The sequence below is a fragment of the Lontra canadensis genome, unplaced genomic scaffold, assembly GCF_010015895.1.
Source record: "Lontra canadensis isolate GAN:19392208 unplaced genomic scaffold, GSC_riverotter_1.0 scaffold59, whole genome shotgun sequence".
Classification (NCBI taxonomy): Eukaryota; Metazoa; Chordata; class Mammalia; order Carnivora; family Mustelidae; genus Lontra; species Lontra canadensis.
This window is the reverse complement of record NW_022631053.1, coordinates 9,361,300-9,386,356: the sequence shown is the minus strand read 5'-3', so window position 1 is coordinate 9,386,356 and position 25,057 is coordinate 9,361,300. Positions and strand designations below refer to the sequence as shown.

Genomic DNA, 25,057 nt, shown 5'->3' with positions numbered 1-25,057 from the left:
TAATCCCTCCTAACATTGGGATTCTTTAATTTTTTATATCAAAATGTGAAGGACCAATTCTTAAAGACATTCCCAACCCTCATATACTCCCTTCCTTGTGGGTATCAGTCAGAGTCCTGGCAGGAAACAGATGGCACACACAAACTGGCTAATTAAAGAGTTTAACAAAGGGACCATTTATAGAGATGTGACAGGAAATAGGGAAATCAACAAGAAATGGGGCAGGGCAGGTACCTCCTGAGGAGAAAACAGCCAAAATTATGACTGTCCCTAAGCTGGAAGAAGCAAATAGAAGAAGAAATTATCACAACCTGGAGAGGGTAGCTAATCAGACGGGGCCATGGGTCAGGAGATGGAGCGTTTAGTGAGGTGACACCACTAATCAAGGCAGTGCTCTGGCAGAATGGGAGCCAGCAGTAAAAACAAACAAACAAACAAAAAACAAAAAAGCCAAACCAAAATTTAACTCTTTCTGATATCTTGCGAGGAGTCACCACTGGTAAAACCAAGCCAGAATCCAAAGGACAAGGGAACCCATTAACATTGTCCATATAGATCAGCTCCCAGGATACAGACAGGGTAGAAAATGTGATTGAGAGGGTCTCGAGAGGCAGAATGAAGGTATCCATCACACTCCCCACTTAGACCTATAATTTAGTGAAAATCACTTTTCAATCTGGAAATAGCATGGTAGGAGTTTTTCAACAGCAGAACTAGGAAACAATTTGTATGTTGAGGCATCTGTGGGGAAAGGAACACATTAAACAAGACACTTGGACACGTTATAAGGTAAGAGAAATATTTATTTAATTTTGCACAAGAACGAGCTTATACTGAACAAATCCAACCAAATAATATTAAGTGCAGTAAAACAAGGAAATAGGGATGACTTTTCCTGTTAGAAAATATTAAGTAACCATGCCTGTGCATTATTTTATCATTACAATAACTTGTTTCAGATTTCTTTTCAGAGTGTATACTGTACATAACAGGTTATAGCTTCTTTGCTTTGCTTCTGAAAATATAATTCATTCACTGCCTTGCATTTTATTTTCAGCAGTGAGGAACCTAACTGATTCGTGAAGATTCTGATCTAGAGAAAAATTTTCTGCACCAGTGAAGCTAGAGGCTTTCAAAGCTCTGATGGGCTCAGGCTTTATATCCAGGGGTCATGATGTCATGGTGTGTATTCTACACCCATTCTTCTACCACGGTGATGTCAGACACAGTAGAAGCAGAATTCTGGTCTCGTTTTGCCCCAAGAATTTTCCTTTAGTGATTTTCTCAAGCTTCACAAATTTCATAATTGAATGTTCACTCAGCTATTAACAAAGCTGCACTTAGCTGCCCACAAATCATCGACTTTAAGTTTTAACTTTTTTTTTTTTTTTTTGGTCTTTTTAATGAAAGAACATTCTTTAAACAGAAATCTCCCGTGAGACAGTTAACTTCACAGTTCCTGAAGGCACTGTGGGTCCACTGAGCAACAGATGTGGCCGTTCTAGAGAAGAAAAAAGGGGGAAGAAAAGGATGGTATAAGCTGGTAAGCCATTAGTAAATACTCACACTTACTGATTGGTGCACAGAAATCTAACCAGGCCTTGTTATTTAGGCACCCCTGCAATTTCAACAGCCCAGTTAATTCTCATGTCTCTACTTTTGCAGGACCAATTATGTCCAGTTATTTGTGGCAAATCATAGACTAGCTTTATTTACCACATGGCAACTTCTTAGATCACATTTGTTCTCTTAATTATTCATCCACAAAATATGTATTGAGTTTATTGAGCCTGAGGTATATTGATGAATAAGCAGACATGGTCACTACCCTCAGAGGGCAGGGGTTAATTTGGGTGGGGGGCAGAAAACTAATAAACACCAAGTGAACATGTCAAAAATTGTGAAAACTGCTAGATAAGAAATAAACTAGGTGGTGTCAGGACTGGCTGGGGCACCTGGGTGGCTTAGCCAGTTAAGCATCTGTCTTCCTCTCAGGTCATGATCCCAGGATCCTGGGATTGAGTCCCATAATGGTCTCCCTGCTCAATGGGGAGTCTGCTTCTCCCTTGGTCCCTCCCCCTGCTCCTGCTCTCCCTCTCTCTGTCATAAAAATAAATAAATAAAATCTTTAAATAATAAAAATTGGCTATTTAGATTGGTGGTCAGGGTAGACTCTGTAGATGTGATATTTAAACCAACACCACAAGGCAATGTGAGAGGGTCAGCCAAAAGCACAGTGAACAGAATGAGTAAAGGCTTTGAAGTGAAAATAGTTACATTTATTTAAGAAGCTGAGAAAAGGTCTGGGTGAGAATTTTGAGTTGGTGAAGAAGACAGTGTAGAGATAAAGTAGCATATTATACTTTATGACAAAATTAAAAGTGTCTGTTGTATAACACAAAAAGATTTTGATACTTTAGGGGCACCTGGGTGGCTCAGTGGTTTAAAGCCTCTGCCTTCGGCTCAGGTCATGGTCCCAGGGTCCTGGGATCGAGCCCCACATTGGTATCTCTGCTCAGCAGGGAGCCTGCTTCCTCCTCTCTCTCTGCCTGCCTCTCTGCCTACTTGTGATCTCTGTCTATCAAATGAATAAATAAAATCTTTAAAAAAAAAGATTTTGATACTTTAAACTTCTTTGAAGTATGCCAAATGAGGAGAAAACTAGTCCAATTCCAAGAAGAATATAATCAATTTAAGCCAATACTCTTCTGTTCTTAATTTTTATGAAGCAGAGTTCTTATTATGACAGCAAGAGAAATTCTCAACATCTCCTGGATCTCTTGTGGCATATTAAAGCTTTGTCATCACGCTCAAAGACAGGTTTTCTAACCATAACCATTACATCATCTTTCCCAGTCCAGGGACACGCTGATATAAGGGATGTATCAGTTCCTGAGAGTATCAGTTCCTCAAGGAGAAAGTGAGGGAATTTCTGGAGCTTTCTACCAGTAAGTATGTGAAGCCAGCATTAGATTCCTATAGGTGGAAAAATCATTACTATGGTTCCCATGAGTATGTTTTAGAAAGGGACTGTGTATTTTCCCAAATCTTCCAGGTATGTTTTTCTTATTCCATATCCATATTTTCTGTAACAATAAGATAGATGCTGTATAAATCATATACCATTGGAAACTCCTCAATTAGGGAAACACAGTTCATACAAGAAAATATCCTACTGGAGATCGTTTTAGTAATGGCATGGTTGCTTACATAAAACTAACCTTCCCACAGATAACTATAAAGGGTCTGGACAAAATAGAAAAAAATAACTATTTGAAAGCAATAGATAGTGACCAAAAGCAGTCAGACGCTGGAAAGGTTTCAATTTGTAAAAGGGAAATGTGTTGTGTGAGATTTATTTTTACTTGGCATTTCCCCTTAGGGCACTCTGTAGTCAGTGCAGCTTAGGCTAACTATAACTCAGGCAGAAAGACACAATCTGATAGGCCTCAGACATCAGAGGACAACTTTTAGAGCTGCTAGGGTGGCTGTAAATTCAGACGGAAATATCTAGAAAGGAGGGAGTGAATCAGCATATAAAGTCCCCTCAAATCCTTGGCTGGTCTTTGAATTAGAAGAGACTAGAGAGATAATGAGTTATAGCTTGAAGGTTGAAAGATTTGGGCAGAGATTTCAAATGCTGCTTACTGTGGGTAGCAGTGTTTAAAATCTGTGTCCCTCCAAGTTAGGAAGGATTGATTAAAAAAAAAAAAAATCAGGCTTTTCAGTGAAAGCTTAAAAGGGTCATGATTAGGAGTAAAACAATGTCTCAAGATTAAGAGACTCACCCTAGAACTAAGGGTAAATCTGGAATAGACCCACTTAACCAGAGTAAAGGGAAGCTTTCTTAAGTGCAAGGTGATAGGCCAATAATTTGCAACCTGCTAGAATAAACATAGTCTTCAGAAGAAGCTAACAGAACATAGGATCTATGTCATATATCATCCATAGTATCTGATAAACCATAAAAAAGTATTAGATATCCCAAAAAAAGCAAGAAAATGTGACTCCTAGTCAAGAGAAAAAGTAGTGAATAGAAATGACTCAAAGATAATCCAGATGGAATAATTAGCAGACAAGAACTGGAAAGTATCCATTTTAAATATGTTTGAAGTTAAAAAAAAAAAAAAAAGGTAGATCTCAGGAAATAAATAAAACTATAAATAGAATTAAGTGGAAATTTTGGAATGAAAATTTGCAGAATTTGAAATGAAAAACTCATTGGATTGGTTTAACAGCAGATTAGACATGGCAGAAGGAACAGTCAGCAAACTTATAACAAAAAATAGAAATTATCAAATCCAAAACAACAAGAAAAAAGACTGATATAAAAATTGAGCTTCAGTGACCTTCAGGATAGTATTAAGACGTATAACATATTAGTAATCATAGTCCCAGAAGAATAGGTGGGAGAAAATTCCAGAGAAAATATTTCAAGAAACCATGGTCAAAATTTTCTCAAATTTCTTGGGTAACAAAACAAAACAAAACAAAACCACCCCCCCCAGCTTACATACTTAAAAAGCCCAGCAAATACCTAAGAATAAAGTCACACAAAATATCACATCTTAGTGTATCACAGCCAAACTTCTAAAAATAAAAAATAGAGAACTGTAAAAGGAAACAGAGGGGGGAAGAGACATATTTTCTACTTAGGAACAAAAATACAAATGATAGCTGAATCCTCATCAGAAATGATGGAGGCATGAAAACAATAGAGAATCATTCTCAAAGTCCTGGGAAAAAATCTGTGAAACCATGCTATATTTAATAAAGGTATCCTTTAAAAATAAAGATAATTTCAGATAAATGGAAGTTGAGATATCTGTTAACCAATGGATCTATAATATGGAAAGTGCTAAGGAAGTTAAAGCTGAAGGGAAGTGACACCAGATGGAGTCTCAAATATGTGAGAAGAAATGAACAATAGAAATGGTGAATATATGGGTAAATTTGAAATATAGTATTTCTTCTTCCTTTAACTTCCTTAAGAGATATTTCGCTTATTAAAGCAAAAAATAATACCAAGGAATTTTAGGGTGTATAGCTTACATAGTTATAAAATATCTGATTATTATAGCTAAAAAGCTAAGGGGGATGGAATTCTATTATTCTGAAGTTCTTATTATTTATGTGAAGTAGTTTAATATTAAATCTTATTATACTATAATAAATTAATGCTATATATTGTAATCTCTAGGTCAGCAACTAAAATAATAATATAAAAGGTTGTAGTTAAAAATCCAGAAGAAAATTAAATTTAAATAATACAGAAAGTTAATTTAAAAAAAGGAGGAAGAAGTGGAAGAATAGGAATATGAAAAATAGGACAAAAACAAAACGAATGGCAAAATGGTAGCCCTATATTTATCAATGCCAAAAAATTACATTAAATATAAACAGACTAAACACTTCAATTAAAAGACAGATTGTCATACTGTATAACAAAATAAGAACGGAGTATATACATTATCTATAAAACGTGCAGTTTAAATATAAAACCATAGATGGGTTGAAAGTGGATGGATCAAAACAAAATGAGTATCTGGAAAAACTTGACTTCAAGTCTAGAAGCCTTGTTAGACAAAAGGAGAGCATTACATAATGATAAAATGGTTAATTTACCAGAAGACATGAAAGAGTATGTCCTGGTGATTCCATTTATATGAAATTTTAAAAAGGCAAAATAAGTCTACTACAATGAAATCAAATTGAAGTTTACTATGGTAAGTCGGTATTGCCTGGAAGGGGGAAAAAAAAGATACTCATTTGGGTGTTGGAAATAGTCTATATTTTGATTTATAAGACCCCTCAAATTTTATATATATACATTCATATAAATGTATATACATATGAAATAAGTATTCATTTCACTATAGTTGATATTACCTTGATAAAAACTAAAATAAAAGTGTTCCATTGAAACTTAGTCTGATTATTAGGAATAGTAACAATCTACTATTATAATGAATTATAAAAAGTAGTTATTTTTCCATAGTACAAAGTAAGTTTCCTTAACATCCTGTTATCTCTGGCTATATTTATTCTATATTTTAAAATTTTTTTAAAAAAGTCATTGTCACTATTTTTGTGCTAAACTCAAATCAAGATTAGAAGACAGCTGGCTTTTAATTTTTAGTTAATATATTTATATATAATAAAAGTATAATATATTTTAAAGTTAATTATGTTATTAATGTTATGTTATTTAATGTTATTTATGTAAATTTAGTTTTTATTCATTTATTAATCATTTACTGTATATTAATCTGCTTACAAATTATATAGATTATAAGTAGATGTATATATAATTAATATATGTTTAAACATCCCACTACCATCAGTATTTTAGTATGTCTTTATAGAATTCTTTTTCATACTGTTTTATTTTCAACTTTTTTTCCAATTAAAGTATATATGTGATTACATATTGTATTTTTAGCTTAGGTTTTATTTTAAGCCATTTTTTTCTAATTATAGTATAATATATATTGCATCATAAAGAGTTACTAGAACTTTTTGAACTGTTTTTCTATTTTTGGGTACCTTAGTTTCTTCCTTGATTTTTTTAAATATTTTATTTAATTATTTGACAGACAGAAATCACAAGTAGGCAGAGAGGCAGGCAGAGAGAGAAGGGGAAGCAGGCTCCCTGCTGAGCAGAGAGCCCGATGCGGGGCTCGATCCCAGGACTCTGGGATCATGACCTGAGCCGAAGGCAGAGGCTTTAACCCACTGAGCCACCTAGGCACCCATCTTCCTTGATTTTATATGACAAATAATATGGAGGTGAATATTGTCATGCATATAGCACCTTCCCCTTCCATATTTTAGAATATTTCTTTAGGTTATATTCTCAGACCTGGGATTAACAGGACAAAAGATGTTTGAGCTGGGATGGGGAGTAGCAAAGAGGTGTATTGTGGCATGCTGACATGTGTTTTTCAAGGTCACTAACGATTCATAAAAGTTACAGTTCCAATACATCTCTGTCAGCATCGGAAATTATTATGAGGTTTTTTTTTTTGTTTGTTTGTTTTTTTTTACTAAAGCATGTGAAAGTAATAACTCATTATGTTAGTTTACCTTAAAGTTTTAATTATTGAAAGGCTGAATAATTTCTTTTTTAATAGCTGCATTTTTTAAGTGAATTGTTTATTTATTCTTTGCTGATTTCTTTTTGGGAGAAATCATGATTTTCTTGTTAACTTTTATAAGTTTTTAATTTAACAAAGAAATCATATCTTCTGGAAGAATATTTTTCCAGTTTCTAATTGTGACTTCTTGTTTTACAAATTTTATCTATAGAAACTCTAAATTTTCTGAGGTATTCTTTATCACTTTTAAGTTAGAAAAGACATCTCCCTTCCAGAATGTTAATTAACATTTGATTATATCTTCTTTTTATTCTTAGTATCTAACATTTCTTCCATGTAGAATTTATTTTGATGTATGATAGCATATAAAATTACTTCCTTCAAACTGCTGTCCAGCCATCCCAATATATATAGAATAATCCTTTCTTCCTTTATTGATAAGAAAATCTCTCCCAATCATACATGAAAGTCTTCATTTTAATGTCTTCATTGGTGGGGCATTTGTTTCCATACATAGATCTAGTTATCTATTCTAATATTAGTACAGAAGTTGGCTTTCAAAACTTTAAGTCTGCTGTTTCTGATAAATGAAGGTAAAGTTCAGGAAGTTAGGAGCTTCATCCTTAAAACTCTAATTTTCTTTATACCTCAATTATTTCAGTATTACATCTAGAGTCTCCCCAGGAATTAGAAGTAGTCCCCTGGTTTCCAATTTCCAAATGGTCTGTTTGGTAATTACTTATTAAAGGAAATTACCTTCTAATCCCGCCTCCCTTCATAGTCATTTCTCAACTGGGCACATCCCTAGTTATTGTTTGGAGCTCAAAGCACAACTGCCTAAAAGCACTCTGACCCATCAAAGGATTCACGGTTTCTCTTAAATTTAGTAATTCACTTTTGACTCAAGAGTTTAACCTCTTGGGCACCTGGGTGGCTCAGTGGGTTAAAGCCTCTGCCTTTGGCTCAGGTCATGATCTCAGGGTCCTGGGATCGAGCCCTGCATTGGGCTCTCTGCTCATCAGGGAGCCTGCTTCCCCTCTCTCTTTCTGCCTGCTGCTCTGCCTACTTGTGATCTCTCTCTCTCTCTGTCAAATAAATAAATAAAATCTTAAAAAAAAAAAAGTTCAACCTCTTAATGGAGGAATTTTTTTTTTAACCTAGGCAAATTAAATCTGAAGGCATCCTTAAAAAGACATCTTTAAACAGCCTGCCCCCCCCCCCCCAATTCCTAATTCCTCAGATCTTATCTTCAAGTCATTTGCTCAGGAGATAACTGGTGCCCATGTTGTATGGTCTTTTAGCATAGTGCTCCTTTCCTTCAGAGCATCCATCACAGTCTAGAATGTTGTCTTTATTTATGACTTGATTAATATCTACTTACTCTATTATCAATAATAAGAATAGTCATCACTGAGTGTTTACTTTGAATGTGCATGAAATGTGTAAGAACTTTTTTATGGATCTTCTCACTTTATTCTTATAGCAATCCTCTCATGTAGGTTCTAAAATTATTCCTAGGTAGGTACTATTTTTATTCTTTTTTATTTTTTTCCAGGGGAGCAAACTGAGCCACAGAGAGATTTGTGGACCATCCCTTGAGGTCACATTGCTAGTATGGCCAACCAGGCTTTGTTTGAATCCAGGTGGCCTGATTTTAGAAACTGCATTCTTCACTTCTAGACCAATGCTGTCCAGCAGAACATTCTGTGATAAGAGAAATGTTGTGGGTGTGTGTGTGTGTGTGTGTGTGTGTGTGTGTCTGTGTTTAAGATTTTATCTATTTATTTGACAGAGAAAGAGAGAACAGAAAGAGAGGCAGAGGGAGAGGGGAAAAGCAAACTCCCTACCAAGCATGGAGCCCAATATGGCGCTCCATCCCAGGACCCTGAGATTATGACCTGAGCCCAAGGCAGAGGCTTAACCTACTAAGCCACCCAGGCACTGCAAAAGAAATGTTCTTTTTAGGTTTTTATGTTCTGTCTAATATGATAGCCACATGTAGCTATTGAGCAATTAAAATGTGGCCAGGGTGACTGAGAAATTGAAGTTTTAATTTTATTTAATTTTAATTAATTTAAATAGCCACATATGGCTACTGACTACCGTATTACAGCATAACTCTAGACAATATGGTATTAGGTAATAATTTCCAGGAATAGTTCCATCTGTTTTGCTTATCATTACACTCCTGGTACCAGCATAATACCCAGCACAATGTATTTATTGACTAGAATGAATAATTCATAGGAAAGTAGGACAGGTAAAAAGTAAACAGTGTAAAAAGTAAAAATGGTGATCTGAAAGTGCCAAATTGTGGAAAATGCTCACCTCCAATGCAATATCTGTAGCCTGTTGCATCCATTTTATTTTTAAAATAACACAAAATAAAATGTGTATTGGGTTAAATTTGGTAAAATAGCACATGTTTTTATAACTCATATTTAATAAGAAGGGAAAAGGGAAACAGCATCAAACAGTAACTTCTGAGAATCAGCATTTATCTGACAAAAAATGAATTTAATTCTAAAATACACTTTCTGGAATATATTCATTCCTATCATGAGGCAAAAAACCCTATTTGTTTATAAGGCTGGATATGACAAACGTATTTATGCTCTTCACCCCAGAAAACTCTCGTGTTTTTCTATTACTGAACAGATTTTTTTTTATTGGAAATATCTGTGTGAGCCATATTTGTGTGTTCTTCATCCTATCACCTGCTTTATATTTTTGCTGTCACTTCTCAGAACAATAATCTTAGTTGGATTAAGAGTGTATATGAGTGTATATGAGCACCTGGCTGACTCAGTTGGTGGATCATGTGACTCTTGATCTCCAGATTGTGAGTTCGAGCTGAATTTCGGGTCTAGAGATTACTTATAAAATATTTTTTTTAAAAAAGAGTGTAAAGGGACTTAACTTTAGTTGGTAATTAATTGTCAGAGAGTATTTCCCTGTTGGTCATTAATGCTGAAGTTTCTGGATATGCACTGCTAGGTGTACTCATATTAAATGTGTATTAAAGCAATACTGCATATAGATCAGTCACTTTTAGTAGTAGTAGTAGTAGCAGTAGTAGTAGTAACTTTCAAATTTGCTAATGCACTTTCAGGAAACGCATGAAATGTTCACTCAAAAAGCTTTGCTTGATTGACAAAAATTACATTGAAAGAGACAGAAATTTTGGTTTGAAATAGATAATAGTATCTCAAAGCTTAAAGCATTTTATATTTCTTTGTCCTGTTACAGCAAGCCACTCTAGTAAGAATATGTGCTAAGTGAATCTGAATTAAATTGTTCTAAAAAAAAAAATTAATGGAATTGTGTACTTTAAAAAAAAGCAGTAGTTAGAGATATCTGGCTTTGCTATATTGGAAAAAAATCTGAATCTTTGCTTTCCTATGTTGTTGTTATTAAGCCTTCAGATTATTTAGTTAGTTTTAGTGTTGACTAATTATGACTATGAAATACAGTGACCATTGAATCAACATTGGTAGGAACAATAATCAAATAGAATGCTTTCAACTTTGCCAGTATCATGAACTCTATATACTGCCTACATTATCTGTATTTTTGTTCTCATTGAAGTAAAAGGTACATGCTCTATTTTCCTATGAGAATAAGAAGAAAAATCTTTATAATGATTTTTCTCCAACTGTAGGAATAAAATAAACAACAGATCTTAAATTTTTCAACCCAATGTAACTGGCTACAACAAACCAAGAAATATGGCCATTTTTTCCATATTGATTTTCACTTTGGAAAATGTAATATATTTACTTTGTCGATATATCTTACAGACCTCATAAAAGGACCAGATAAAAATCAATAAAATAATATTGTCTTCCATCATGAAAAAAGAAACATGAAGTTTGTATTGTAGATTTTTTAAAAAAGATGTGTACAGTTAGATACTCTAGGACAATTTAAGTAGGTTCTTTCTGTTCTGGTGACATAAATAACTGAACATTCTGGTTTCTGATCATGCACTTCCTTCTCTCTGAATCTGCTTTGAGGATGCACAGGGCAGTTAGACTTGGCACTAATAAAGCTGAGTGGCCCTCCTCCCACCTCTGTTTCAACAATAAAGATGAAAAAAAAAATGCTTTCCATTGGCCAGGATAAACACATTAATATCGATGAGCCCTGGGTACAGCTGGCCAAGGTCTCCCTACTTGGATTTAATAGGCTTTACCTTGCACTGGCAGAGAGTACACTCGGTGCCATGTTTGATCCAAGAGGACCCAGTGAAGCGAACCACATTCATCTCATCCAGGCAAGTTTTGGTGATGTCGTTACGAATGGTGTCAGCCTGGCAAGGGTCAGTGACACAGCGCCGGCAGCACTCATTCTCTGGGAGGACACTGAATTCACATTCCACCTCTGGGCAAGGCAGAGGCCAACAGTCAACTTCCCCTTGCTGTAAGAAAAGCAGATGCACCAGGGCAGGGAGAGAGGAAAGGAGGGTATGGAGGGAGGAGTGGTGGTGGTGGGGGAGCACAGTGTTTACTGAATACTCAGTTTATTTGATGGATATTTATACTCACACCTTCAAAGCCATGAGTCTTGCAGGGAAGCTACAAAAGGCCTATCAAAGTGTTGAGGTCCGTACTTCAGTTGGATTTTAAGAGTGTTCAAAGATTAAACAAGAATAACAATGAACAAAATCAGAACCCTGTCCCTTAAAACAATCAAATTTGCATTCTCCTATCTCTTCCCTGACAGAGAAGAATCATTTACTATGGAAGAAGGTTTTGCTTAGATTTTTGCGTATTAGGTGCTTTTTTCATTCTTTTGATCGCCCCCACCTTCTCATTTATTGCCTTCTGTGTAAAGAAACTTTTGTCCATTTATAAGAAAATCAACTGAAATATGAAGGGAATTTGACAGGTTTTCTTTGTTCGTTTATATGTTTCTCAGGTTAGGGATTTTGGAGAAAAAAACAACTAGGAACTGATTTCAGGCTTCTTTATTCCACATGGGAAAATTGTGTGAATTGGATCTTTTTAAAATTTAGCTCCCACCTGTTTCCTATTTTCTTCATAATTCTGAATCTCATGGTCTTGGAGATGAAAGCAGCCTTCAGGCACAGAAACTGACCTTGTTCTTTCAATTGATTTTTGGGTTTAAAGTATAAAAAGGAAGCAACAAAAAAGCATTGCCTTAAAAATATCCTCACACAAATAGAAAGGAAACTAGCCATGACTTTAGAAGTAGCATCTGTGAAACTTTCTTCTATAAAGACACATAGACCAATTTTCCTTTTCATTTACACTACTCAAAAGAAACAGGAAGTTTGGTCAAACGAAAAAAGATTGATGTTTTCCTGATCAATTCTTTATTTTCTTTTTTCCAGTAGAAGTTTTGTAAATACACACATTCAACTCTAATATTCTAATAGGTATTTGTTGCAAATCCATATCATGTGTGAAACAGGTGCCCATTAGAATAGTGTTAATGTTAAAATATTTAGAAGGAAAAAAAGTATGTGTTTTTTTTTTTTTTTCTTTTTTTTAAGTCTGAGCATGACTGGTAGAAATGGATTAACAGAAGTTCTACTTGGACAAAAAAATTACAATTTTCATGAATGCTGCTGTTCTGCTTGTAACGGTCTGTGAGTAAACCTAAGCTGAATGGGACTGGGGATGCCAGGAGAGTCTTTTCTTCTTGACTCTGGAAAGACGTACATGACATACCATCCAACATTTACTCCAGGATGTGCCTTCACGGGTCCTGACTGCATGCCTGGCATCTTGTCATCCTAACTGGGTTCACTTTTTGTAACTGTCAGCACTATGGCAAGGTAGGTGCTGAGAACTGGCAGATGTGGGAGGGCAAGACTGTCCCCTCATTCTGGGCTGGAACTGCCCCTGTACTTCCTGTAGCTAAACTTACCAAGCAGCGGCACTGTTGGCAGTTCTGGACCCAGGTGTCACCACTATTATATAAGGTTTCTCCATTTTGATGGAGGCACTGACTGCTAAGCCTTGGGTCACATTCAGGGCAGCAAAAAAGATCAACTGTGGGATTCTCACAGTCACACACCATCCGACGACACATTACAAATCCATTCTGTGTAAGAAAGAAGAAAGCATTACATTTCTCAATGTAATAGATTTAAAATTAGTTACATTTTGTAGCTAACACACAGAAATTACCCAAGCTAGAGAACTTCCAATTTCCTTTCCAAACACTGCTTGACCAGCAAATTTTCAGAAATGACCCACATGAAATAACCACTACGCAGTCCTTAGGTGTATATGAGTGTAGATAATGCATGTACTTGTTTATTAGTGTAGTAATTAGATTACTACCTAAATTTTGTTTTGTGTGAGGGCATGTGTGTTTGTATTTAGTAGTTAGTCAACAAGCTTTACCTATTGTTAAATTCATGGAATAAATTAGACCTTAAGTTTGTGTACAAACTGTTATCAATTTCTTTCATAATAATTGAGTCTTTCATACAGAGTGTTATTTACCTAACTATAATTTAAGTCACTCTTATCGACTGGGTAAATAAAGTGGAACACCCCTTTAAAACTGAAACCCAGTCTAAATAGATTATTTTCACTCATAGGCCAAAGTATGTCCATTCTGGTTTCATTTGTACATTCATTCAAATATGATATTGCTCCTCTGGAAGCACTAGCATAGTTAGCGATAAAGTTTTATCAACATGTGCAGATAAACACATTGTGGCATTTCCATAGGATGGATACTATTCAGCAATAAAAGGAAATATTTTATATTATAAAATAATATAAATGAATGTTGAAAACAATGCTGGGAGAAAGAAGTCAGACAAAAAAAGTTATGTACTATATGTACTACCTACTATAGAAGGCTCTAGAAAATACAAATCTAACCTACAGTGAACCAAATCAGTGTATCCTTCAGGCTGACGGTATGGGACTAAGAAAGGACAGAGACAACATTATGGGCAGATGAAAATGTCCTTTTGTGCTAACTGTGATAGTGGTTAAGTAGATGCATGCATTTGTCTAAGCTCATCAAGCTGTACATTTTAAACATATGCAAATCACATCCCAATAAAAATGATTAAAGTGCTTTATTTATACCGACCTGACATGAACACACAGAGCACCGGTCATTCTCCAACACCCAAATCTGACCATTGTGTTTAATTTTTCCATCATGGATGCAGTCCCCTGTGCAGTTCTTTCCATGAGGACATCGGCAATCATAGCCACCATCCAAGTTAAAGCAAATGGTATCATTGGCACAGCTGTGCCTCCCAGTCCCACACTCATCGATATCTACAGCCAAGAAAAGGCAGCAGGCAATGTGCTTAGAATATGCTCGGTTTCAAACAACTGCAATCAGGCACGTTGTCTCTAACACAAAGCATTCAACTGTAAATTAATTCTCATCTTACTGGCATGCATTTCCTATTAAATGCTGACTAAAGCAATGTTAATGATCTAGGGATTTCACAGGAAAACATTATCATGCTTGACTTCAAACACCAGATAACCTTGGCTAGATTCTCAAGTTTTATATCTCTGTAAATACCATCAGGCTTTATGGAACACTTATATTTTTTGAAAGTAAGAATAGAACTCAGTTTATCAAACAAAAAGCAGTAGCAGTTGACATTCTTAAAGTGCCTATGAGTTTGTATTCAGGAAACCATTCTCAGTGTTTACCCCAAATCCTTTCTCGGTGGTAGATGAAGTGGCATGGGGCCGTCAAGGCATTTTACTCAGCTTCCAGCACCCACCTGTCACCCCCACGTAAGCCCAGGTGTTTGGCCCAGGTGAGGGCATTCTTTACATACAGTCAGGCATTTCATACTGTCCTCACAGACTGTCCCCCCACCCACAGAGGGCAACTGACCACCAGCAATTACCATCCCTCTCACAAATCAGCTCCCAATTATTAACTTTTCCATTTCAGATGATTGTTTTGGCTCCTGCCTCACTCAACTGGCAATGACCCATTCCTCACCTGACCTCAACTATTCCAATGGCAATCACAGCCTAAAGCATTTTCATACAGATGAAAAGCAAACATATCTTGACCCACAGATCAGGTCCGTTAGAAGAAATGTGATTCACTTTATTTATCCCCATAATTTAAAGATCACAAGCCAAAATACATTTCAGGGATATTGTATGAGTGGCATATGAGTGGCAGTAAGCAGTTATTTCTTACTTCATCTGTTTCCTCTGAGTAAAGGTCAAGAAAGAAAGAATTAAATCACAGCAGAAGAAGTGGGTTAGAGAGAAGATGGAATGGATAGCTTTTAACCAGGGGAACTGTGTACTGCTTTTCTTAGAAAATTTTAAAAGATAGACTTTAGTGGATACCTGTCTTAAATGGTTTGGTTTCAACATTATTGAAGATGTGGCCTAGGCAATGTTATATTTTAGCCATATTTAAATTATTAAATATTAAGTTCTGTCATATATGCATTCCTTAAAATAAGCCACGTGATATATTTCTCTGTCTTGAGTTTGATCAATTCCACCTCAACAAAACCAATGAATTGAGACAATGGCTGAAAAGATTCTTGTTAAACTACAGTGAATACATTATTATAGCCTGATTTGTCAAGGATAATATAGTTTATAGAGTATGATCAAAAGCAGAACTGTTAGCCAGCATGACGATATATTTCACATTTTTTAAAAGTACATTGATATATATGTGTGTGTGTGTGTATATATATATATATACACATATATATATAACTATTACATATAAATAGGTTTTTTTTTTCAGATCTGAGAAATTTGGCTGATGCTATTTAGAGAAAGAAGAACACAAAGTGAAATTCTATATAACTTTATAAAATAGCTCTATATTTGGTTTATTCAGAATAATAAGGTATATTTGATGACTTGATCTTCATTTCCTATGAAATATTCTTATAATTAGGAACTATAATACACAGAAAAAACATTAACCATAGTTATTTGGTCTCTTTGCCCACAAACTGTACAAATATTTCTTACTACATAACCCTTTAAATATCCACTGTATGAATACTATTCCATTAATGGCAATGACTGGATTTTTACAATCATTTCATTTTGCTTGACATTTAAAATAAAAGCTCTGCGGTCAGGTAATGCATTTTTTTCTTAAAGGCAGAGATAATCCTTGGATCTGCTCCAGAAGACAAAGAAGAGGTGTCCAGCCACAAAAAGAACATGTGCTCTGAAATAAACACGTTTACGATAAAGAATTAGAGTAATAAGTTACTTACAACATCAGTTGATATGCACTTGTCATACCTGGCGAAATGCATAGGCAGAAAATCATTTTGAACCAGTGATTATCTTTTGCTATACAATGGGAGTTGAATTAATTTGAATTCATCTCCCCCCTATCCCTTGCTTGTAATCTACACTGGTTTCCCAATGCAGAGACTACTCTCAATTAAATGGTAGTACAGAGTTTTGGAACTCATTGTTACATAGAGTTTTCTTATAAGGTAAAATTCCTAAATTAAATGTACACAAGAGGTGTATATTGTGCTTTGAAAAACCTAATATGATATATAAAAATTTCAACTTTAAAAATACTGATAACTCCTTTAGTGAGTTATTGAAGAAATAATGTTGTTAAATCCAAGTCTCATTTCAGATCTAACTTGATCTAACAGCAGCATTTGATATAGTTCATCTTCCCTCCCTAATAAATTTTCTTGCTTCCTATCACACTGGTAGCTCTTTCTGGATCTTCCTCTTGCCCACATATACATTCTAGTGGCAATTAAACTATGAATAAGATTTGGCCAACTAAGAGAAGGAAAGGGTGGTCTAGGTGGAGGTACAGGTATACTTGAAAACCCAAAGTTTAGAGTCAGCAAGATGTGTTAGAGGGAATGAGTTAAATGTGTAGGAGGAAGAGAGTAGTTAGACAGTGAGCTGAAGAGGTACTCAGGGCCCAAGTAAAAGTTGTGTTAAGAACTCTGAACTTCAGGGGCACCTGGCTGGCACAGTCAGTTAAACGTTTGACTCTTGGTTTCAGGTCAGGATCTCATGGGTCATGAGATTGGGCCTCACACTGGGCTCCACGCTCAGTGTAGAGTCTGCTTGAGTTTCTCTCTCCCTCACCCTCTGCTCCTCCCCTGCATTTTCTCTCTCTGACATAAATAAATCTTAAAAAAAAAAAAAGAAAAGAAAAAGAAATCTGAGCTTCATCATAAAGACAATAAAATGTCATTTTAGGGAACTGCAAAAAAAAATCAGATTTTTTTTTAAAGAAAGATTCCTTTTACTTCATTTTGGAAAAAGGATTTCAGTGGATTAGAATTTACAGCCATGAGATCAATTAATAGGTTGTTTCAGTAGTCTAGGCAAGCAATGGTCATATAATAAAAGCAAATACTTATTACTGGTTGGTGTGTGCCAGATTCTAAGTGCTTTCACATAATCATTCATTTAATCCTCACAACAACTGAAGGATACAGTTATTCTCCCAATTTTATATCAGGAAGTTGAAGCGTAGAAATGTTGTGTAACTCTCCCTAGGTCTAGAGTAAGGTATAGAGCCCAAGTGAGAATCCAAGTAGTCAGGCTTCAAGTCTGTGCTCTTAAGCACAGTGCTGAACTGACCATTAGCAGTGAAGAGATGAAGAAAAAGAAACTAACAGGAGAGAATCTTCCAAAAATAGAAAAAATCATTAAATAAATAAAGCAACTTAGTGATCTGTTAGCTTTGAAGATTAGGGAGAGGAGGTGGTCCTGAATTATGTTTAGATTTCTGGCTTGGAAATATTTGGCTGATCCTATTTAAAGAAAGAAGAGCAAGACTTCGCTGTGGAGTGAAAGTGGGTGGTGGGATGAAGAAAGGCTTCAAATTAGTTTAGGACATGTTGAATTACGCTTTCTTCCGGGCTTCCGAGTAGAGCTGTCCAGCAAATAGTTGAATATATGGGTCTGGAGTTCAGAAAATAGAACTGGGCCCAAATATGGATTTGGTGAAGATATATTTTCATCATTTCCTTTCTCAAAAATGGTCCTTTGGAGCCAAGTTCAAACTTCTTAGAAAGGCATTTAAAGCTACTTCTTTTGCTTATCTCTCTTTCCCTTTCTCAGCTTGCCAATAATCACAGCATACTTGAAGTCCTCATACAAATGCTAGACAATCAAGCCTTTCTTGTGCCCAAGCAGGAAATCATTTCTTCTTCTGTTTCCTAACAGCTCTACATTTATATTTTTCTCAAGTATTTATTATTTTCAGCCTTATAGCTTTCTCCTCTATTAAGAAAGTCACTATATCTTGTATGACAGTTGTGGTACATATTCCATCTCTTCCGCAGGCTGCGAGCAGAGACCACACCTCCTTTATGTTTCTGTGCAGCAGATGCCTGGCAAATACCTGAAGGTACCTGTGCATGGATTCAGTAACTGCTTGTTGAGGTAAGCTGGATTCATTTCATTTTTGTCCTTCTTCTTGATTTAGGTCGAGAATTTACAATATTTGGCTTGAGCATCATACTAGATGCTATCCTATAAACACTGTTTCTTTTTTGGTCTTACAAGTTCAAAAGCCTCACCACGCATAGAAATAATCCAGAAATTAAAGCAATGGAGGGGTGAGAGAGTGGGCATGTAAATAAAATATTCTTATGTAAAAAAGTACTGGGCTTTATTCTCAGAGAGAGACATATTTCCAGGCATAGTACAAATGATGACATGGAAAAGGAAAATGGTACTCAGGCACATTATCTGGGAATTAAATATCTATACCTCTGAGATAAATGGATGACCAAAACAACATATAATTTGTATGAATGCAGCTTATCAACATGTATGTTGTAGGTTATTCAACTGCAGCCTGAAAAGTGGTGAAACAGTACACAGTTATTTATTCATGTCTTCAAATATATTTATGCATGTCTTCAGAGTAATTGTGAACCTACTGCTGTGACTTTGTCCACTTTGAAATGCCTTTTTTTTTTAGCAACAGAAATATGGCACCTGCTCAGATATAATCATACTCTTAAAACTGTATTCTTCTAAATACTAATATTACAATTCTACAAATCACTGAAATTTTAGCAAATGGATAGTTGTTTAGAAGAAGCATTTTAGCCTTTTTTTATAACATTTTTTAAGGCTTCTATCAGAGCACATTATCTTCTGAAAAAGTTGTAGGTTCTCTGATAATCATTAAAAATTCTATTGGAAGATAATAGTAGAATTATCTTTCCAGAGTTGTATTAAGAAAAAAAAAAAAGATCTCCAGCTGTTTCCATGTTTAAAGAATTTCCTTGAAGTCTGTTTTGCATAAACATCTCATACAATCCTTTACTTCCCCATCCTCATCTTTATCATTTGTTATTTTAATGCCTAGTTTAGTTTTCATGTTACTTTCTGAACACTTGTGAGTGTACTGATTATGCTTTGTTATTCTGTCCTGATCACTATTTTATATATTTAGTTCTAACATAGGACTATATCTACTATATATCCTATTATATGTCTACTTCTAACAGAGGTTGTATTCCTAATGTACTTTTGATTAAATATTATGTGTATCCTTGTATCTCTCTCAATTTTTATCCATCTCAATCTTTTTCACTGGACAAATGAGCATATTATCTACTATGTGACAAGCACTGTCCTAGGCAAGCACAAAAAATCTCATAGATGTCATATAGAAGATTCTATGGAAGATAATAAACAAGTAAGCAAAAAATATACAATCATTTCAGGAGAACTTATAATTTCTATGAAGAAAAATGAAGCAAGGTAAATGAAGAGTGTCAGAGAAGTATGTTATTTTAAGTTGGAACTCCCAAAGAAGCCATTTTGGAGGAAATCTGAATCATATGAAAGAAAAATACAAAGATCTGGGGAAAAGACATTCCAACAACAAAAAGAAGAGTGCTTGAGAAGGGAATCAGTTTGGTATATTTGTGAAATGGCAAGAAAGCCAAATACTCATGTCATGTAGACTCTTATAAGCCATTGTTGGGTTTTGGATTTTACTCTGAAGAGAGATCGAAAGGCTCCAGGCACTGGAACAGAACTGGAACATGCTCTTACTTCTGACTTTTAGAAGTCATCCTTAGTGTTAGAGAAAACAGACTCTAAGGGAGTCAAGGGAGGAAGTAGGGAGACCAGTTTGGAGAAAGTGACACTAGTCCAGACAAAAGATAATGATGGCTTAGACCAACGTGGTAACAACACACATGGTGAGAAGTGGTAAGACTGGAAATATATTTTGAAAATCAAAATTATGAGACTTGTTAATATACTCGATATGAAATACAAAGGAAAGAAACAGTGACTCCAAAATGTTGGTCTGGGCAACTATGCTTTGGGGCCTGTAGGAAACCAGGCCTGCCAAGAACTACATGAGCAATTTTGGAAGCAGAGTCCTACTCCCCTCAACTTGACTGCAACCTCGTGAGACGCTGTGGACCCAGAGGCCTCCAGGTAAGCTATCCACAGATTCCAAACCCACAGAAACTGTCAGAGAACTTTTGTTTTTCGCTGCGAAGTTTTCGGGGTAATTTGTTATGCATCAATAGATAACTAATACAGCCCTCTTGAGATTTGCAGTTATAAATTTCAAAGATAGTGAGTGCCACTGCAAATGTAAAGTGAGATAGTCAGAAGAGGTATGTGTTTTTTCTCTTCACATTCCAATGCATGGAAAGGGTGTACTAGGGTACCGAGCAAAACTAAACACAGGTTCCCCCTGGGGAAGAAGAACAGATGAGGAAGGGGAGGGATAAAATTAAGATGCATTTTCAGCTTTAATCTATGTATCTGTGTGTGACCTGTGATAAGGGAACAGGAGGCTGGCTGAAGACAAAGCAAAAGCTGGCACCTTGCACCCCCTCTCCATCTGCTCCCCCTCAGTAATATGTGTAGCATTCCTCAGGCACCCTTGACCGCCATAAGAAACAAATAGTTAACTTGCAGAGATCACAATCCTGCAAGATAGTCTCCCTTGGTTTACAAATGTCCTAGAGATCTACAAACAAAGAAGTTACCTTATCAATAGCACAAATTTCCAGAGGCAAATAACTGAGTTCCTCAGCCCTAAATAAAGTTAAATTTCTTCTAAACCCAAATCTCACTAACAAAGACGCTTGATAGCAGAAATGTGACTGGCTTGCCAAAAGACAACACTGATCAAGCCGCAAGGCCTCCCGTATCCCGGCACCTTGTAGGCCCTCTTTAGCATATGAAAGTTCCATTGAAACCTCCCTTCCCCCAACCGCAAGGTACATAACCTGCCATCTCTCACAACCCGGGGCAGCAGCTCTTCCTGCCCACGGGTCCTGTCCCCGTGCTTTAATAAACCACCATTTTGCACCAAAGATGTCTCAAGAATTCTTTCTTGGTCATCGGCTCCAGACCTCAGCCCACCGAACCTCACCTAGGTTCTAGAACTTCATCAACCTGAATTATTTATAATCAGCTTATATTTATTCTTTGTGTGTATAACTTAAAGTAAAAGATAATCTTAACAAAAAGGTAGCACTTAAAAAAAAAGTAGACTTCATGAAAAAAGTAGTTTATCAGGGAAGTGCAAAATCACAGTCTGATCTGCCTCTTGATTTGCAATCCATGGTTCCAGGCGGCCCAGGATTCTGCAGCGCTCGCATTCTCTACTGAGATGTTCAGGAGGGCCAAGGAAAGCCCTAAGACCACAGTGCGGCATTTATTTGCAAAAGCCAGGTTTTAGCTCCTGGTAAGGCGACAGCATTCCCATTCCTATCCAGAAAATTCAGATGATCCCTCTACTTAAGGCCCAGAGCTCTGCAGCTTCAAGCAAAGTGCAAAGCGCACTGGAAACATCTATCACCCTAGTCTGCTTCACTATTTTTCTGTGTGAAAACCCTTTGAGGTTCAAGAAGAAAAGACACCTTATCATTTAGGTGTCAAGTAGTGTTAAGTTGGATTCTCCAAGGCTTTCACTGCTGTGTCATTTTAGTAACATTATTCTCTCAGGTTGTTAATCTATAAAGGTGTAAATACAAATGGAGAAAATTATAACTTCTTGAGGATTCCTGTGCCAAACATCTGAGGGCAAATCCTTTCAGTGTGGGTGGTTTCCCTAGCAATTATTCATGAGTCTTTGTATAGCCTGCCTGCTTTCTAAAAAGTCATGCCCTTTAATAGGGGATATAGAGGGGCAGAGTTGTTTGTCAATTGACTGAAAATAATTCAAAATTAATGGTAAGTAATTATATATGAACTGATTAAATTTTCTACTCCCATGAGATTGAAATCTCCTCTGAAGCAGGGATCATGTCCAACATTCTCTAAACAGTTCTTACTTTGCCAGCCAAGTGATAGGTTAGGAATAGTCCAGTGTAGCATGTACTGTGAATATTATCCGTGGCCATATCATTATCATATTTTCTCTCTCTCTATTTTTCTTCTATTGTGCTTGCCTCATCTATTTTTTCTAGCTCTTTTGGGGTCAGCTTTTTTGCCTGCTGCCATTTAAAAATGTGATACTATGGGTTTATTCATTCTAAAAACATCCTTTAACAGTTGCAGATATCTGGAGAGAACCAGTTTAGTGTCACAAATTCTAAATATCTAAAAGTCAATTAATTATAATTAGTAAGCAAAGTTCCAATTGTAACATGTTCCCAATCATCATTGTACAAACACACAGCAAAAATCACCCGTAACTTAAACATTACATCAGTGTCTACTATTTACACCTTACTGCATATATTTCAAGCTCAAAAGACGTTCTTAAGCTCTAGTTCTTTTCCTTATACTGACCTTCACAAGATTCTCCACTTGGTGAAAACATCCCATTGTCATGGTAGCCATCTCTGCACTCACAGTGGTACCATCCAGGCAGGTTAATGCAGTTGGCACGACTGTCACATTGAACAAAGCCATCAGAGCACTCATCTATGTCTGTTTGGCAAAGAAAACAAAAACGGGTTGTTATACAATTGTTGCCTTCCTCTGCCCCAAACTCAAATATTCTGCTAGAGAGCTACTAGATTTAGTGCCAGCAAATCCTTAAAACTGAGGAAACAGAAACTCAAGAAAGTCTACTTGGTTGTTGAAAGCTATACAGAAAGAAGGTAGTGGTATTAGTAACAGGAGAAATAGCTAGATGGCTTCTCTGCAAAAGTCATCAAAAACAGATAAAATGAAAAGAAATGGTCTATGAGTATCATTAGTGCTGCTCACCATGTATTTCTAGCTCTTATTCTGGACACAAGCTAGGATTGCCATATGAATGCATGAAGCCAATTAGGAAGTGGCATGTGTCACATTAAGATGCAGCCTGTGATTCACATGTGCCCTTCCCCATCACAATGACCGACAGTCCCCAGGGGCTCTAAAGATCAGTCTGAGTCCCTGAGTGAGGGTGATATGGGGAACAGTCCTCCCCTAGTTGATGGACGTGGAATATGAGCAAGAAATCAGGCGTTTTGCTTTAAGCCACTGAGATTTTAGGGTCTTTTATTTATTTATTTATTTTTAGGGTCTTTTATTACTATAAACCTAACCTACCCACCTTGACTAAAATTTCATTCATCTCCAGTAGCAATAGCAACATGTTTAATACTTTCAAGAATATATACCATTTATGTCAATTTTTAATGGGTTTCACATATACTACCGCATTCAACCCTCAAAAACAAAACAAAACAAAACAAAACAAAAAAACCTTGCCAGGTAGATTGCTTATTGAACATATGGAAGAAGAATGAGGCAAAAGAAAATTATGGGATTTAACCAAGGTCACCTAAAAGTTCACTGTTGCCTGACTTTCAGGTGTGTGTTCCTTCATAGAAGCCGACACAGGCTGAAATCAGGAAAACTGTCTAAACAAAGAGAGCTATGTATTTTCAGTCTCACATATTTCCTCCAATGGTTTATTATTACTCCCGAATACTGTGAGCCTTTTATTCTACTTTTTGGGTCAGATTTTTGCATGCTACCATTTAAAAATCTTATCTGATACTATGGGCTTATTCATTAAGTCTGTTAATGATGAAAACATCCGAAATCAATCCAGGTCTCTTCCTTTGCTCACAGAGGAAAAAGTAATTCCTGGAGTTGCCTTACAGAATGCCTCCTTCTGCTTGGTGCTCTGACTGACTCAGACCCTGCTAAATGCTGAGATGACAGCAAATCATGGCTGCGGAAATATCCACATGAACCTTACTTCCATCCTGACAGCTGTATGCCACGACTGAAAATTCTACTCACTAATGTAGGATAGCCCTTTCTTAGATACTTGCCCCACCTGCATCGCAGTGCCTGCTGCAGTGACCAGGCATGACAATGTCCCGCGTGTTGAAGGGAAGGCCTGCATTTTAGAGTCCTCTCTCAGCTGAAGACAGTCCACTTCAGCTCCACAGAATCTACTTCCTTCCTACTTCCATCCCATTTAACTCTAAATTCTCGGAAGTATATATTCCTTTCATTTTCTTTTTAAAAATTTGCCTTTTCTCTATTTGATTTTGAAAGAGACACATTTTTTGAATAAATACACTGTTTTTTTTTTTTTAAAGAGAAATAAGCCATCCCTCATTCATTTCTTGACAAGCCCAGAATTCCCTTAATAAAACAAGGTGTAAACCATTCTCTTAGATTAGGCAATAAGTATATATACATACACACACATATATATACACACTATATATATGTGTATACATACATATATATATATTTTATATCATTGCAAAATTTTAACATCATTTCTGAACTAAGAAATCTTTTGCCTCTGTAGTTCCTCTTCTGAAGAGTTAGTTCCTACTATCAGTAATTCCTACTGTCAAAATAATTGTTAGTGGTCAAATCAGCTAACCACTGACTTCTTGACAAATAGCTGATGTGGATTGCTTCCATTTACTGAGGCCTCCTAGGCTTTATGAAACAGCTTATTTGTATTTCAGGAGCCTCCCTAACTGATGAATCTCCGATTATAAATGGGGCTAAAACGCTATGCTCATTTCAGCTAATACAGTCTTTTCTTCTAAC

At 36.0% G+C, this 25,057-nt stretch overlaps 1 protein-coding gene across 1 annotated transcript in view; it reads right to left on the bottom strand.

Annotated features, from left to right (window-relative positions):
- Window positions 1-785: 785 nt before the first annotated feature.
- NELL2 (neural EGFL like 2) overlaps window positions 786-25,057 on the bottom strand; it is a 398,788-nt gene continuing 374,516 nt past the window's right edge. Inside the window, exons 18-22 of the mRNA XM_032876521.1 lie at window positions 22,832-22,972; window positions 14,181-14,374; window positions 12,993-13,169; window positions 11,293-11,517; window positions 786-1,501 (exon numbers count right to left, since the gene is read on the bottom strand). Of these exons, the coding sequence (XP_032732412.1) occupies window positions 1,451-1,501; window positions 11,293-11,517; window positions 12,993-13,169; window positions 14,181-14,374; window positions 22,832-22,972 (788 nt within the window). The 3' untranslated portion in view covers window positions 786-1,450. The remainder of the gene's footprint in view (window positions 1,502-11,292; window positions 11,518-12,992; window positions 13,170-14,180; window positions 14,375-22,831; window positions 22,973-25,057) is intronic.